The 15,088-nt window shown below is 36.6% G+C and overlaps 4 protein-coding genes across 4 annotated transcripts; 3 read left to right on the top strand and 1 right to left on the bottom strand.

The window, feature by feature from the left end:
* On the bottom strand, positions 259 to 1,147 carry LOC104722609. The gene has a single exon (XM_010440808.2). It carries the CDS (start codon positions 985 to 987, stop codon positions 385 to 387), a length of 603 nt encoding a protein of 200 aa, XP_010439110.1. The 5' UTR covers positions 988 to 1,147; the 3' UTR covers positions 259 to 384.
* LOC104722610 (probable inactive ATP-dependent zinc metalloprotease FTSHI 1, chloroplastic) lies at positions 1,267 to 6,561 on the top strand. Its single transcript, XM_010440809.2, has 14 exons — positions 1,267 to 2,124; positions 2,210 to 2,294; positions 2,472 to 2,906; positions 2,995 to 3,048; positions 3,144 to 3,209; positions 3,636 to 3,731; positions 4,197 to 4,325; positions 4,406 to 4,458; positions 4,573 to 4,768; positions 4,946 to 5,060; positions 5,198 to 5,556; positions 5,705 to 5,817; positions 5,899 to 6,148; positions 6,220 to 6,561. Exons 1-14 carry the CDS (start codon positions 1,436 to 1,438, stop codon positions 6,415 to 6,417), a joined length of 2,838 nt encoding a protein of 945 aa, XP_010439111.1. The 5' UTR covers positions 1,267 to 1,435; the 3' UTR covers positions 6,418 to 6,561.
* LOC104722608 (uncharacterized protein SLP1-like) lies at positions 6,654 to 9,300 on the top strand. Its single transcript, XM_010440807.2, has 4 exons — positions 6,654 to 7,168; positions 7,349 to 8,493; positions 8,574 to 8,659; positions 8,767 to 9,300. Exons 1-4 carry the CDS (start codon positions 6,964 to 6,966, stop codon positions 9,002 to 9,004), a joined length of 1,674 nt encoding a protein of 557 aa, XP_010439109.1. The 5' UTR covers positions 6,654 to 6,963; the 3' UTR covers positions 9,005 to 9,300.
* On the top strand, positions 9,505 to 10,605 carry LOC104722607 (probable F-box protein At4g23960). The gene is made up of 3 exons (XM_010440805.2): positions 9,505 to 9,777; positions 9,893 to 10,089; positions 10,301 to 10,605. The coding sequence occupies exons 1-3, from the start codon at positions 9,583 to 9,585 to the stop codon at positions 10,524 to 10,526; spliced, it is 618 nt and encodes a 205-aa protein (XP_010439107.1). The 5' UTR covers positions 9,505 to 9,582; the 3' UTR covers positions 10,527 to 10,605.

Below are 15,088 nucleotides of genomic sequence, written 5' to 3'. Positions count from 1 at the left end.
GATGAAACAAAGTAAGTATATAAAATCATGTGTGAGAGAATAAAAGACTTACAAACGCTACAAAGAATGACATGTCTTTGAGGCTCTTGGATTTTACAACTTTTTATCTGCATTTTATCGTCATCACTTTATTTATTAATGTGAAAACATTGATTTTTGAGGGACAAACATTTATTAATGACATGTGTTTTTTAGGCTTCTTTACATGAATGGTAAATATGGTTTTTTTTACTTGTAAGTTGCAAAGTATACATACAAAATCTGAAAAAGCATTTCAATTATTTCAAATAACATTGCAGGTACAAAATTTTTGTATTTATATTTGCAAATTTCTAAACTTTTAAATGTATCAGAAAAGACTGTTACAGTATATTTATCAACTATCTAACAACGGACGGCTACGATCGAACCATCACTCGTGGAAATCACGATCCTACAGTTACATTTTGCCGCGATTCGGTGAGTAAACAAACCAAGAACCCGGACCCGACCCGCCATCTCCAGCTTCGACTCTATTTCCACCGTTGACCCGGACCGATTATCCAACTCCACTAACCCGGTTCCGTAACCGCCTGATCCAAGATTTCGAAATCCGGCGGCGGAGATCTGAGAAGCAGAGGCCACCGCTAAAGGAAACGACTGTACTGAGAAATCAGCAGACATGCGTTTCGTTTGACCCGATTCGATCTCACCAGCGGGTATGAAAGTGGAACCGATCCGGTTTCCGTAGTAGAAGAGCTGGATTACGTTGTTGTAGTGCGAGAAAGCTGCGCGGTTAGGGTTTCTAACGGCGGAGAATTGGGAATAAGTGAAGCTGACGGAGCCGTTCGAAACGGAGAATGACGGAACCTTAACACTAGTGACGGAGATCTCTGGATCTCTCGGTCTAAATACAGTTAGATAAACTGTTAGAGCGGCGATGATAAGGAAGACGATGAAAAGCGTGGCGACGGCGCATGAAGCAAGGTTTGAAGAAGACTTCGACATTGTGTGGAGGAGGAGATGATGTGTTTGGTAGCGATGTTTTAATTGTTCGCTGGTTGGGTGGAGGGAGATAAAAGAGAAAGCAAACGTCGTCGTGTAAAGCAAAAAAGGCTATCTGTTTGGACATAGTGATAATGGAGTTTGGACGTCGACGAGAGCGCTATAAGACAAAAGAAAGAAATAAAATTAAAAATAGTGGCGGAGTCGGGTCAACCTGAACCGGAACCGGTTATTGAACCAGTATAGTAGTGTTGGCCGTGGGAGTTAACTGAACAACAAACCCCTGACTGAGTAATTAAAAAAAAAACCCGATTTGCTCTTTTTGCTCTTCTTATCCAGAAGAATCCATAATAACCAAAAGGCAAATTCGAAATTCTCAAATGCAATTTCGATCTTACTAGTATCTATCACTCAGTGAAGCTTCTTTTCTTCTCTTCTGTTACATGGTGATATGGCTTCTGTAGACACTGTATTCTCACTCGGTGGTACTCGTTTACCAGAAATTCCCAAGAAATCGATTTGGAAACACGCGAATGCATCTAATTTCTCAGCGAAAACTCGATGGAGAGGTCCGATTCTGCGTCGTTCGTTTACGGTTTTGTGCGAATTGAAAAAATCTGGGGAGACGAACAAACCCCAAGCTGCGGTTGTTGATGATTTCGTGACTAGGGTTTTGAAGGAGAATCCTAGCCAGGTGGAACCTCGTTATCGAGTTGGGGATAAGCTGTATAATCTTAAGGAGAGAGAGGATTTAAGCAAAGGCGGCGCCAATGCGTCGTCTGGTGCGTTTGAATTTATCAGAAGGAAGCTTGATTCGAAGATGGAGACGGAGGAAAGGGGAAGTGAAAGTGGGAACGAGTCTGTTTATTTGAGTGATATTTTGAGGGAATACAGGGGGAAACTCTATGTTCCTGAGCAAGTTTTTGGGCCAGAGCTATCTGAGGAAGACGAGTTTGAGAGAACTGTGAAAGATTTACCAAAGATGAGTTTGGAGGATTTTAGAAAAGTTATGAAGAATGATAAAGTTAAGCTGCTTACTTCCAAGGAAGTTTCTGTTAGTCCTTATACGAGCGGTTATAGAGATTTTGTTGTTGATCTTAAGGAGATTCCTGGAGTCAAGAGCTTACAGAGAACCAAATGGTGAATTACTAGGAATTAAGAAGAAGAAGATAAATGAAGTTTCATTTTTGATGTATTGATTTCTTATTGTTCTGTTTCTTGATAGGTCAATGAAGCTTGAAGCTGGAGAAGCTCAAAGTCTTTTGAAAGAGTACACGGGTCCCCAGTACGAAATAGAAAGGCACATAACGGTGATCACTCTTTTGTTCATTTGGATCTTATCTACTAGATTATATTATCTAATGTCCTCGCTATATTTGTATTGTGTTGGTTAGGAATTTTTCAGAATCTATACACTAGGTTGACAAACAAAAGTATTGTGTTCGATTATTGACTTAGTTTTCTGCTATTGAATGTTTTATTTACAGTCTTGGGTTGGAAAAGTGGCAGACTTCCCAAACCCAGTCGCGTCTTCTATTTCAAGTAGAGTGATGGTTGAGCTGGGAATGGTGACAGCAGTTATTGCTGCAGCGGCAGTTGTTGTTGGGGGATTCTTAGCCTCGGCTGTTTTTGCAGTCACTAGTTTCGCCTTTGTCACTACAGTTTATGTTGTTTGGCCTATAGCAAAGCCATTCCTCAAACTTTTTGTTGGCATCTTCCTTGTTGTTCTTGAAAAAGTATGGGATTACCTTGTTGATGTTCTCGCCGATGGGGGGATCTTCTCAAGGATTTCTGATTTTTACACATTTGGTGGTGTATCATCAAGCTTGGAGATGCTCAAACCAATCCTACTTGTTGTCGTGACTATGGTTCTTCTTGTTCGTTTCACTCTGTCACGAAGACCAAAGAACTTTAGAAAATGGGTATAATACTTTAATCTGATAATGCGTGCTTTGCATGTTTCAGTGATATTGCTTTTGCTCTTAATCACTTAATTTTTTTTTTTTGCAGGACTTATGGCAAGGGATTGCTTTTTCTCAGTCTAAAGCAGAAGCTCGTGTTGATGTAAGTTTCTAAACACTACTCCTATATGCACGTTTCTTCAGTTCTAATACACTTTTTGGTTGAGTTTTTGATGACATTGAATAACTATGTTACAGGGTTCAACCGGTGTTAAATTCGCTGATGTTGCAGGGATTGATGAAGCAGTCGACGAACTTCAAGAGGTATCGCTTGACCAAATTCCTCGCAAAATACTACTATTAAATTCAAAACCTTAAGCTTATTTACCCAACATTGCATGCACTTGTATTACTTCTTCTAAGTTCATGAACATTCATCAAAGAAACTCGGAATTTTTATATGCAAGAAGCTTATTCATAATAATGAATAATATACGTGCTTGCTTATTGTGCTTAAATTTCCTTCTTTTGTTATGCTTGCATCCCTGAGTATGGATCTCTTTTTAGGATTTCTAATATGTGCACAGTGCACTCTTGGTTAGCTTTTACTTTTAATATTTGGATTTAGATTGCGTAGGGCTTTACTGCTACAACATCAAGTATGCAGTTGCATGACATACTTTCTTTGAAATATTGGAAGCTCGAAATAAACCTCTCATTTTCATTACGCTTATCACATTTTCTTGACAGCTTGTAAAGTACTTGAAGAATCCCGACTTGTTTGATAAAATGGGTATTAAACCTCCTCATGGAGTTCTTTTGGAGGGTCCCCCAGGTTGTGGCAAGGTATGTCTAACCATCTATGTTAATGCCAATCTAAAAAATTCATTGTTTAAGTAGTGGAGAGTATTTTTTATAGCAGCATTTTACTCTAGAATACTATGAAAGACTATAGAAATAATTGACAATCAAACTTGCAGCGGTAACAGTTGAGACTAATTAATGCTTATGTTGATGGTTGGATTTCAGAGTATTGCGAATGTTTGGAAATTCATAATTTGGCACTGATACTGGAACGATCTTTCATCACTACTGCTTCACTTTAAACCTGAAATTTGTCTAAATGTAGTTTTGAATGTTTAAATGCTATTGTAAAGTCATTACTGATTCCCTATTCTCGTTTGAGATCTTACAAAATGTCAATGATTAGTTAGCCTCTTGTTGTAGTCGAGTAGCTTTTTCTACAAGAATCTTTTGACAACCCAATTGCTAGCAATATATAGCCTCACCTAACCTGATTTGTTTTCGTAGACACTCGTAGCAAAAGCTATTGCGGGGGAAGCTGGTGTGCCTTTCTACCAAATGGCAGGATCTGAATTTGTTGAAGTTCTAGTTGGAGTTGGTTCAGCGCGTATCAGAGATCTGTTTAAAAGAGCTAAGGTGATTGAACATATGTGTATTTATGCATATTTGTGAAGGGATGTTCAATAGTATTTGATGATGTCCATGTCCTTGTGCAGGTAAACAAGCCATCCGTTATTTTTATCGACGAAATTGATGCCTTAGCAACTCGGTATACACAATTTCATCCCTTAATTTAGATTTTGATATAGTTACTGCCTTCCTGCGTGATATTTTAACTTGAGACGGAGTTTCACTGATGTCTCTATATTTTGGTATTCGTCAGACGTCAAGGGATTTTCAAGGAAAACTCAGATCAGTTGTACAATGCGGCCACTCAAGAAAGAGAAACCACATTGAACCAGCTACTCATCGAGCTTGATGGTTTTGACACCGGCAAAGGTGTGATTTTCTTGGGTGCCACCAATCGCAGAGATTTGTTAGATCCTGCTCTTCTACGTCCAGGTCGATTTGATCGAAAGGTTTGTGATTAACAAAATATAGGCACACAATCTTCTGGTTATCTCTGAATTTTTTATGGCAGTTATTTCTAATTAATAATCTACCAAATCACAATCGTGAGCCATTTGATGTTTTCTCGCATTAACATAGTAGGCTAAGAGTTTCTGAAAGACCGTAAATGTTAATCTTCTTATCAGATAAGAGTCCGTCCCCCTAATGCGAAAGGGAGATTGGATATTCTGAAGATTCACGCCAGCAAAGTCAAGATGTCAGATTCTGTTGACTTATCATCCTATGCAAGTAACTTGCCAGGTATAAAATCTACAACTGATGTTTCAAAGAATCATTGTTCTGCTCTTGGTGTACCTTTTTCCACAGAGAAGTTATGTGTCTGAACATATTGGTCTGTATAAAACACTTATAAAAGTAATGGTTTATATTAAATACAGGATGGTCTGGAGCAAAACTGGCACAGTTGGTTCAAGAGGCTGCTCTTGTAGCTGTCAGGAAAACGCATAGCTCAATTCTTCAATCAGATATGGACGACGCTGTTGACAGACTCACTGTTGGGCCGACACGTATTGGTTTAGAATTGGGACATCAAGGTCAGTGTCGTAGAGCCACAACTGAAGTCGGGGTAGCAATCACTTCTCATCTTTTATTGCGGCACGAGAATGCAAAGATTGAGCGGTGCGATCGCGTATCTATCATCCCTCGTGGTCAGACACTGTCTCAAGTTGTGTTTCATCGACTTGATGATGAATCCTACATGTTTGGTCGTTTTCCACAACTGCTTCATCGTCTTCAGGTGCTTCTTTTTTCTCTATTAAAAATCTCTTCTTTCATTTCATTAATATTAGGTCTAAGCATCTAGTTTTTCGGTTCAGTTTGGTTTATATGCCCACCTATATATGATATTATGAGTTTATACTTGCAAAAATTTTTCTGTTGCAAAGGTCTTGCTTGCAGGAAGAGCTGCAGAACAAGTGATCTACGGCTCAGATACTTCGAAGGCATCAGTTGATTATCTCTCTGACGCCTCATGGCTAGCTCGTAAAATCCTAACCATGTGAGGCGCAAATTTGCACATCTTCACATTCCCTTCTAAAGTATATGGTTCTTACTCAAGACGTATATATTTGGATTTCAGATGGAACCTGGAAAACCCAATGGTGATCCATGGTGAACCACCACCATGGAGAAAGAGGGCTCAGTTCGTTGGACCACGCTTAGACTTTGAAGGATCTCTCTATGAAGACGATGACCTTGTCGAGCCGCCGATTAACTTCAACATGGACGATGAAGTTGCACAGAGAAGCGAAGAACTCATTTGCCAGATGTATGACAAAACAGTTGCTCTCCTCACACAAAACCAAACCGCTCTCCTCAAAACCATTAAGGTAAGTTTCAGACATTTAACCGCAATTGCAGCTTTCATTGCTTATTCACACTTTTATTTTTTTGTGTGTAGGTTCTATTGAACCAAAAAGAGATAAGCGGAGAAGCAATAGATTTCATACTTGACCAGTACCCTCCTGAAACTCCATTAAATTTGCTCTTACAAGAGCAGAATCCGGGAAGTCTTCCTTTTGTCCCTGAACATCTCCGGCATGAATCCGGCGACTTCGTCCTTGTTAATCACTCTACGGACATCAATGCTCAAGCATGATTTCGGCAACCCGTCTCCCCCGGAGACATCAAATCACCAAACTTAGGTTCATTCTTTGTCCGGCATTGTAACTTTTGACTCAATCTTTGAAGTTTCGGACTTTTTTATTTTACAGAAAGAAAGAAAAAACTTGGGTCAAAGACACTTTTGAATTTGCTAACAATAGAATAGATTAGACCGTAAGTAGCCGTTGAAAGTTATAACCAAGCAGATTATGAAATTTTGTTACTACTTTTTTAGAAATTAAATTTAAAAAAAAATCCGAAGAAAATGGTCTCTCGACGGACAAAAAAGTTAGGTTCTTCTTTCAAACCACACAAGACAAAGACAGCAACACGAGACATGTTGTTGTCTCTCTCTCTCTCTTTCTCTTTTTTCTTTTTCTTCTTCGTCAGTCTTTTTTCTCCTCTTGTTCCTCGTGCCCTCTTCTCCTTTGCTCCAGATACAGGTCACATTCATACAATACAACCAACGATCTCTCGCTCTCTATCCATCTGTGATCTGTGCATGCACACACGAGTATAGATCTCTTCTCTGCTTATAGAGATGGCGAAGCGCGGAAGTTGTTCGACGATATGCGTGAATGAAAAATCGCAAAGGTTTCGAATTGTCAGAATCTCCGAAAAGGTTGATAATGTTGTTAATGCAAGAAGCAGCAGCTTCGTCGAGCGTTCTATCCCTCTCGTTCTCTTACTCTGGTGCTTCCTCTTCCTCGTCTACTCCAAGCTTGGCCAAAGCCATGATTATGGAGGTAACAATGTATACCCTTGTTTCCTCCGCAATTTATTTGTTGAGAGAGAGATGACATGATCATTTCAGATGTTAATTAAGGAAAGACTCCAAATTTAGTATCTTTGGAACTTGGGTAGATGTGCTGCTGCATTGTGATCCTTTTTCATTCTCTGAAGAATAATTAAATTTTGTTTTGTAGATAAAATTGGGAATCACACTGATGGATCAGTTCCAAAGATCCTCAATTCCACGAGTTCTGGTGGAGCTACTGGAAAAGAAAACAACTATTGTCTCCTGAGAAACGGCCAGTTACAAGATGTGTATGAGCATGTTCTTGGGAACAATGCTTTGTTGATCTGCAAAATTGTGATGCCAGAACGAAGAATAAACAAGAAGACCCTAGAAGCTCGTGATCCTAGATATGCCAATCTTGAAGACAAAAGTCTCAAAGCAAATGGCTCATCACAGCTTGTGAATAATGCAACTCATTATAGGTTAGAACCAGATGGAACTGGTTATAACTATGCTTCTGCTATGAAGGGAGCAAAAGTGGTGGAGCATAACAAGGAAGCAAAAGGAGCTAGCAATGTGCTTGGCAAAGATCATGACAAGTATCTAAGAAACCCGTGTTCCGTGTCGAATAAGTCTGTCGTGATTGAACTTGCCGAGGAGACGCTGGTTGACACAGTGAGAATTGCAAATTTTGAGCATTATTCTTCGAATCTCAAAGAGTTTAGCTTGTCAGGTAGCTTGAGTTACCCAACCGAGATGTGGACTCCCGCTGGGAGTTTCGTGGCTGCAAACATTAAGCAGATTCAGACATTCCGGCTCCTTGAACCTAAATGGTTGAGATATCTTAAACTTAACTTAGTTAGTCACTACGGATCTGAGTTTTACTGTACTCTGAGTGTTGTGGAGGTATTTGGCATTGATGCTCTTGAGCAAATGCTTGAAGATCTATTTGTTCCATCAGAGACTCTTCCCAGTAAACCAGCTATGTTGGAACTAAAAACCGCAGATGAAAAGCAAGTTGGGGAAGTGAAAAGCAATAGGACAGATCAGATTGGTAAGGAGACTGAAGCGCAGAAGAAGAAAGATGACGTTGTGAAGACGATTAATCTCATAGGAGAGAAGAAATATGAAGTTAGGGAGAAGCATAACGTTTTGAAAGTGATGATGCAGAAAGTGAAACTGATTGAGATGAATTTATCGGTTCTTGAGGACTCTGTAAAGAAAATGAATGACAAGCAACCAGAATTTAGCTTGGAGATGAAGAGAACTCTTATGCTTGTGGAGAAAAGCAAAGCTGATATCAGAGAGATCACTGAATGGAAAATGAAAATGGTAATTTTAATTCTCTTCCGATTTTGTAGTCTTTATCTGTTAAAAAGAACAAAGTAATGAATTTGATATTCTTTGAGCAGGAAAAGGAACTTAGAGACCTAGAGCTATGGAAAACTTTTGTTGCTTCCCGTGTAGAATCCTTGGCCAGAGGAAACACTGCACTGAGGTCAGTAGTGTTTTGTTTTCTGAAATATACAGTAAGGGAGCTATCACGTGAGTTAAAACGTTTTTATTTAGTTGACATCAATTGTCTTCTTGTTTTCTTGAAAGCAGATTGGATGTAGAGAAGATTGTGAAAGAACAAGCAAATCTAGAGAGCAAAGAGCTTGGAGTTCTATTGATAAGCCTCTTTTTTGTGGTCTTAGCAACGATTCGGTTAGTCTCAAGGCGACTTTGGGCGTTTCTGAGGATGTCTTATACGGATAAAGTGCGATCGTTGTGGCCGGATAGCGGTTGGATCATGATACTTCTAAGCAGCAGCATCATGATTTTCATTACTTTACTGTCTTAGTTAGTAGTTTAGTACATGTAGGAGGAGTTATTAGGCTTAGGTATCTTTTAACAGTGACTTGCTATTTAATATTTCTAGGCCTAGGAATCAAGAATAGAATTTGAGTTTTCATAGATATTGTTAAACTGGATCCAAAAAAAAATCAGTTGAGAGCTTTAGAATTCAGAGCTTTAATTAACTGTGTCTGTGTGTTTCATGTTTCAAAACGGTGTTGTGTAACCAACAAGAACGAGATGCTATTTCATACTACAGTAATAATTTCCCTTGAAATAAATTATCTCGATCATTTGATGTAATTTTACGACTTTGCAACGTTATGTTTTGAACCAAATAAACTGATAACCAAAAATAATTAAACCGAACCGAATCGCAGCCCAAACCGATTACTATGCCTAATTTCCACGAACCGGCCCACTCCGCGACGAGAAGAGTACACTACACAACGATGTTTTAGGGTTTGGATAAAGGAGGAACCACATAACAAAACAAAACGTGGACTTGATCTTTGATACTTGCCGTCATAATCTTCTATCCATTTCTCATAGCCGCATCTCACTCTCCTTGAGTCCATCTTCAAAATGGTCTCGAAGGCAGCGAGGGTCGATGATGATAAGCCGGAAGCGTCCATGATTGAACAGTTGCTTCCGGAGGTTACTACGACCTATGCTCTCAGTTATTTGGATATCCCAAGTCTCTGCCAGTTGTCAATGACGAGTACCTCGATGATGAAGGCTGCTAATGACGACAGCCTTTGGAAGTTCCTTTATCGCCAGGTAATTTCGTGTCTGAATGAAAGGGGTTTAATTTTGGTCTTTCACTTTATTTTGCCTTAGAGACACTTTTTGATGCTGATCCCTTGATTTCTTCATTTGCAATCTCTACACAAAGGATTTTACAGAGGAAACAAATGGTTTAAACCCGGTTAATGGGTGGAAGGCGTTCTATGCAACGACTAAAGCAGTCAGGGATGTGAACAATGAATTCTTTAGCATCATTGATTCGAGGGAAATTGATAGAATGACTAGTTTCTGGCTCAACTCTGATTATGTCAAGTGCTGCAATGGCTCTGGTGAACTTGTCTCCGGGTACAACTATATATATATAACGCGCCTTACTAACATCTTTGTGTCTTCCATTCTAACGGGTTCCTGATAATATCTAGAAATATAATGGCTGACATACTTTCTAATTAATAATGCTCTTTTGGGTTTCTTAAGAGATTTTTTTGAACAACATCGACCTACTATAGCTTCAGAGTCACTCATCGTGTTGATCACTTATACTCCTCGTTTATAGGTATGACGCAGTGATGCAAAAATGGGAGTTGTGTTTCGACAACTCGGACTTTGGGTGTTACGACCCCCGTGATGTGCAGACACGGGTTCTAACCAGCGTGGCTTGGGTCACCACGTTTGCCGCCCATATATCTGGCTCGTACTCCCACATCACCAATGTCTTTGAACTCCATAATGGCCGGTGGCTCATGGTCCACCATCAATCCTCCAGCTCCAGTATCCCTTGAGAAAGAAAAAAATGAAGAATAAAACTGCGTATTTGGACCTGGTATAGTACTGGTATCTGGTTATTACTATTTTTTTTTTTTTTAAATCTCAGGACAAAGTTATGTTCTAAATAAAGATGTCTAATTGCAAGTTGATTTGCTGATTTTTTTTTTGTTGGGTCGATCTCATTGTTCTATGTCTTCCCTATGAAATTCTACACATTTATTTTCTAGAAGACATTCGAGTCTTTTGAATTTACGAATATTGTAGTTTAGTTTAGGCGAATTTCGTTAAACCATGCATATATATAGAACATAGCATCATGTGTAATGTAGGATCCGCAACTTAACTAGCTAGACTAACCCTTGGAAAGTGTTGGTCTGATCTACAAATGTATATGTGCTATAAGTTATAAACGTCGCTAGCCAATGTTTTAAAAATTGGATTGCCTATCGATATATGTTAGCTTGACATATTCTTTCTAGTAACGTGATCCAAAAACACATCATCTTCAAATGACAAAAAGGCACAAAGTATGTGGAGCCTATAATGATAATGCGTACTAGCGATGATGATGATATCCGCTACATTCAAGGTACGTATATACATACTGTGCTCAAACTACTTACAACAACAATTAACAACGGTTGGAAAATTATCATCGGTTTTATACTGAAACGAACTACTAATATAATTCGTGTATTTTTATTTTTATTTGTTTACGATAGTGAAATTTAATATCTAATCACTAAAAATTCCAAAAAAAAAAACGTTAATCAATGAATAATAGTGGAAAACAAGATGTGTATTGACACATGTAATGGCGTTTTTGTAAATGCACCAGATTTGGGATGATGGTATTCCAAGATTTGGAACCTCCGAGTCTGACGGACTCAAAATGAGGACCCAAAGATCCTACGGCTAGGGGAACCTCAGAGAGAGCAAGTCAATGAAAGTCAACATCATTTGGAGGAAACGTGAGGAACAAAGATCCCACTTATCCCGGAACATTTTGTTTTGTAGCCGGTCCAATAAATCAAATCCTACTAAAACATTATTAGTGTACTACATTATTAAATAATAAGAACATCAATGACCAATAACACTGTCATGTATAAAGTTTATTTTTTCCGGCTGCTTGAATTGAATAAAAAATATGTGGTCCCTTGCTTTTCAACTTATACAATACATTTTATTAGTTGGTAACTCAATTTTTAAAATTTGTTATAGAAATATTTAATTATTTTTAGATTTAAATATATTAGATAAAAAGAATATGAAGAAGTGTCCCTCTCATATCGGATTGTTTTTATTGTTTAACGTTCAATATAATTATTCCCGTGGAAAATGTCTCAATGTGAAATCCAAACGGATATGCTTCTTTTAAAACTAGCATTTTCTAATTTTATATATTTATATATTAAAATTTTAAAATATATACCTGAATGAAAAATCTGGTAGCTCATGTGATAATTTCTTTTTACAATATTCCATATTTAGCATAAAATTCCCAAAATTATAATTTAAACACTGTTTTGAGAAAGTGATTATTTTTACCTTTAATAAAACCCCTATATTTCTTCTTATATAAATCGATATTAAAAACTTTTTTTTTTTGATAAAGAAAACAAACATTAACCACTACACTACTTTACAATTTTGTAATATTAAAAACTTTGAACCGTTGAACCACATAATGCCTGCTCCTGTATCGATGCTCTCTTGACTCTAGTTCAGAGGTTTAGGACATCAGCTACTCCTTTGATGGGAATGTATGTTTCAGTTTAGCCCTCCTGATCATAGTCGAGTATTTTATCCATTGTGAGATATTGTTACCTTTTCATTATAATTATTTTATGAATAACTTTTTCTTTGAAATGTTGGCAAGAATAAACTTCGAAATGGTAAAATTAAAATTTAACCGTTTTCTAGAGTTTAAATAAAATATAGTACTGTTATATTATTTCATGTATTATACTATATGCTATTATTTCATTTAATGTATGTTATCCATCTAATAGTATAGTTCTGAATCTGGACTAAATTGCGAGTGATTAGAGTGTAACATGGTTTATATAATAAGTCCACTGGTTAATAAATGCAATATTTAGATATATAGGCCATGAAACATTCAAATGGTTGGTCTCCACATGGGTGCGCAAACTCTATCTTTGTCCAGCCAATCATAGTACTGTATCTCTGCTATTTTATTTATTTTATTCCTTTGATTTTCATATTTTAGTCATTTTATTTATAAATTATTAATGGATTTAATTTTTAAGATCTTGATTCAAAAAATGTTCATGTGCAGGAAAACAATGTAGTTAAATTTAGCTATTGTTCCGAGTGTTGTTGTACACACGTATAAAAGCCCTTACTAAACTATTATTGTGTGTGGATCTTATAATATAACGGTAATATACTGTATTATGCATCTTAGAATCCTCGTTTACTACTAAATATTTCACGGCAAGATGACTTGTTCAACTACATATAATCAAACTTCATATTAAGTATCGGTTTTATAATTTAATAACGCCAAATGTGACCCTTGACTCTTAAGAGGGGGTTAAGGGACACTTTGATCATAATTATAAGTTAATTAACGAAAAAAAAACACACACACACACACGAGCATATACACATTATAAAGTATAGTCCATTATGTAAAAATACAGGTGTCAAGCAATAAAGCTATTTATACAAAATTCTATTTCCAACCATTGTGGCGCAATAATGAGCAGTGTAAAGACAATCATTCACACAAATCCTTACTTTGATTGGCAACTTCTTTCCTTTTTATAGCATTTTATGATTTATAATTAGAGCTCTAAAAGCCAAATTACAGTAGATGTTTAAACCCTTTATTATCCTTCCCACTATCATCCTCTGTGGGTTTTATGTGTGTAGATCTACATACGAGGCCTACTATCATTACTTTTGCGTAGCCACTTATAGGTTATAATATCGAACTATATCATCAAATCTATAGAATGACAGATGTATGTACGTACATATGGCCAAAGAGAAAGACATCGGCAAAAACTTGTAACTCGCTATATCATCAAATCTATTTGAAACAGCAAGCCACAAGCGCCTCACTAGCAAATGATCTGAACCTTTGTATAGAAAAATCCCACTCCAAATCAATATATAATTCATGAAACCCTAAATTTTGTCTCGTTGTACGAGTTTTTGGTTGTGTTTATAAGCAGCATATGCATGTAATATATAACTTATGGTCTATTTGATCATATATAGACCTTAATTTTACTGATCACTACTACAAATAGGTAAAACTAAGAATCAAGCATATCGAACACATAACTTATAGTTCAAAGAAAATAATTTATTTTTAATACTTTATGAAAGTCTTAGTTCCAAGATTTTCATAAAAGTAGGAACCTTTTTCAAATTTAAGATAAATATCTCTTTTTTTTTTCTTCTTTTCTTAACATATTCATTGTTCGAGATATTGCCATCAAATATGAATAACTTTCTGAAACATATTTTCTTTCATAGAGTTGAGGGAATATGCCATCAAAAAAAAGCAGGGAAATATATTACCCCATTCTTTTAATAGATGATTCATCATTGACTTGCTGTTATTCCAGAAATTAACATCTAGCTTCATGATACACCAAGTCAATGCTCAAGCTTCAAGGAACACACACAATAGTTTTACTTTTCATTTCCCCTCAAAAAATAGTAGCAGATTGCATCAAACCATGAAGACAAAGCATTGCTGAAATCTCTACGTACAAAACTCATGACTCATGAGTCATGAGCGAGTGAATTCGTCAAGGCTTGAAGAAGTGGTATACACTAGAGTATATCGATTGAATATGAGGTTAAACTTAAAATCAAAGAAGATATAAAAATAGATGAACAATTGAATTCACCTCATAAACAGTACTACTAAATTTGATTAAAATCGAATTAAACACATTTGTTCGTTGAAAGAATCAAACTCGTTTAATTTAATTGAGACCAAACATTAGGGAACTATATGGGGAATGAATGATCTCTAAGTGGACCGACGACGAAAATTCTATAATAAATTGCTTACTAAGTTTTGAGATTCGTTACAACAAGCTCTGGGAATATACTGGGACAAGATACCAAAGTTATTAGTATTAAATGTTACTATTAAAATAGTCCAAAATGAGAAAGAGAAAATCCGGAGATGGTGGTGGTGGGTTTCGAAGAAGGCATCTTGCTTATTTATATCCTTAAAGGGAACAGAAGTTGTCAAAAATACGTCATACGTGACGTTTTCTTGCATTTTTAGTCATATAGTATTAAACCCTTAATTACATTAGAACTAAACGATAAAGTTTTCCTAATTTATTTGTAAATAAAAAGATCGACTATTGGATTATAATAGACTTTTCATCTTTCCATTTTGGTTTTTTTCTTAAATGTTTAATTAAGTTTGGCATTATTCATTGCCAAATGACTACATCAAATATTCGATTTGCCCGAAAAATTTAGAAACTTTTGATCATCACTTATCCATAAATACGACACGCCTAAAGATGAAGTTATTGCCAAATATTGTATATATATATATATATATTTC

The sequence above is a fragment of the Camelina sativa genome, chromosome 11 (assembly GCF_000633955.1).
Source record: "Camelina sativa cultivar DH55 chromosome 11, Cs, whole genome shotgun sequence".
NCBI lineage: Eukaryota > Viridiplantae > Streptophyta > Magnoliopsida > Brassicales > Brassicaceae > Camelina > Camelina sativa.
This window is presented reverse-complemented; position numbering and strand designations above follow the sequence as displayed.

What these genes read in the sequence shown, in the direction of transcription:
- LOC104722609 (XM_010440808.2), bottom strand. Translation starts at nt 987, where the DNA reads ATGTCGAAGTCTTCTTCAAACCTTGCTTCATGCGCCGTCGCCACGCTT.
- LOC104722610 (XM_010440809.2), top strand. Translation starts at nt 1,436, where the DNA reads ATGGCTTCTGTAGACACTGTATTCTCACTCGGTGGTACTCGTTTACCA. An exon ending in GTCCCCCAGGTTGTGGCAAG is followed by an intron (nt 3,732 to 4,196) that starts GTATGTCTAACC and finishes TTGTTTTCGTAG; the next exon opens with ACACTCGTAGCAAAAGCTAT. An exon ending in CAGGTCGATTTGATCGAAAG is followed by an intron (nt 4,769 to 4,945) that starts GTTTGTGATTAA and finishes TCTTCTTATCAG; the next exon opens with ATAAGAGTCCGTCCCCCTAA.
- LOC104722608 (XM_010440807.2), top strand. Translation starts at nt 6,964, where the DNA reads ATGGCGAAGCGCGGAAGTTGTTCGACGATATGCGTGAATGAAAAATCG. An exon ending in CCAAAGCCATGATTATGGAG is followed by an intron (nt 7,169 to 7,348) that starts GTAACAATGTAT and finishes TTTGTTTTGTAG; the next exon opens with ATAAAATTGGGAATCACACT. An exon ending in CTGAATGGAAAATGAAAATG is followed by an intron (nt 8,494 to 8,573) that starts GTAATTTTAATT and finishes TTCTTTGAGCAG; the next exon opens with GAAAAGGAACTTAGAGACCT.
- LOC104722607 (XM_010440805.2), top strand. Translation starts at nt 9,583, where the DNA reads ATGGTCTCGAAGGCAGCGAGGGTCGATGATGATAAGCCGGAAGCGTCC. An exon ending in GGAAGTTCCTTTATCGCCAG is followed by an intron (nt 9,778 to 9,892) that starts GTAATTTCGTGT and finishes CTCTACACAAAG; the next exon opens with GATTTTACAGAGGAAACAAA. An exon ending in TCTGGTGAACTTGTCTCCGG is followed by an intron (nt 10,090 to 10,300) that starts GTACAACTATAT and finishes CCTCGTTTATAG; the next exon opens with GTATGACGCAGTGATGCAAA.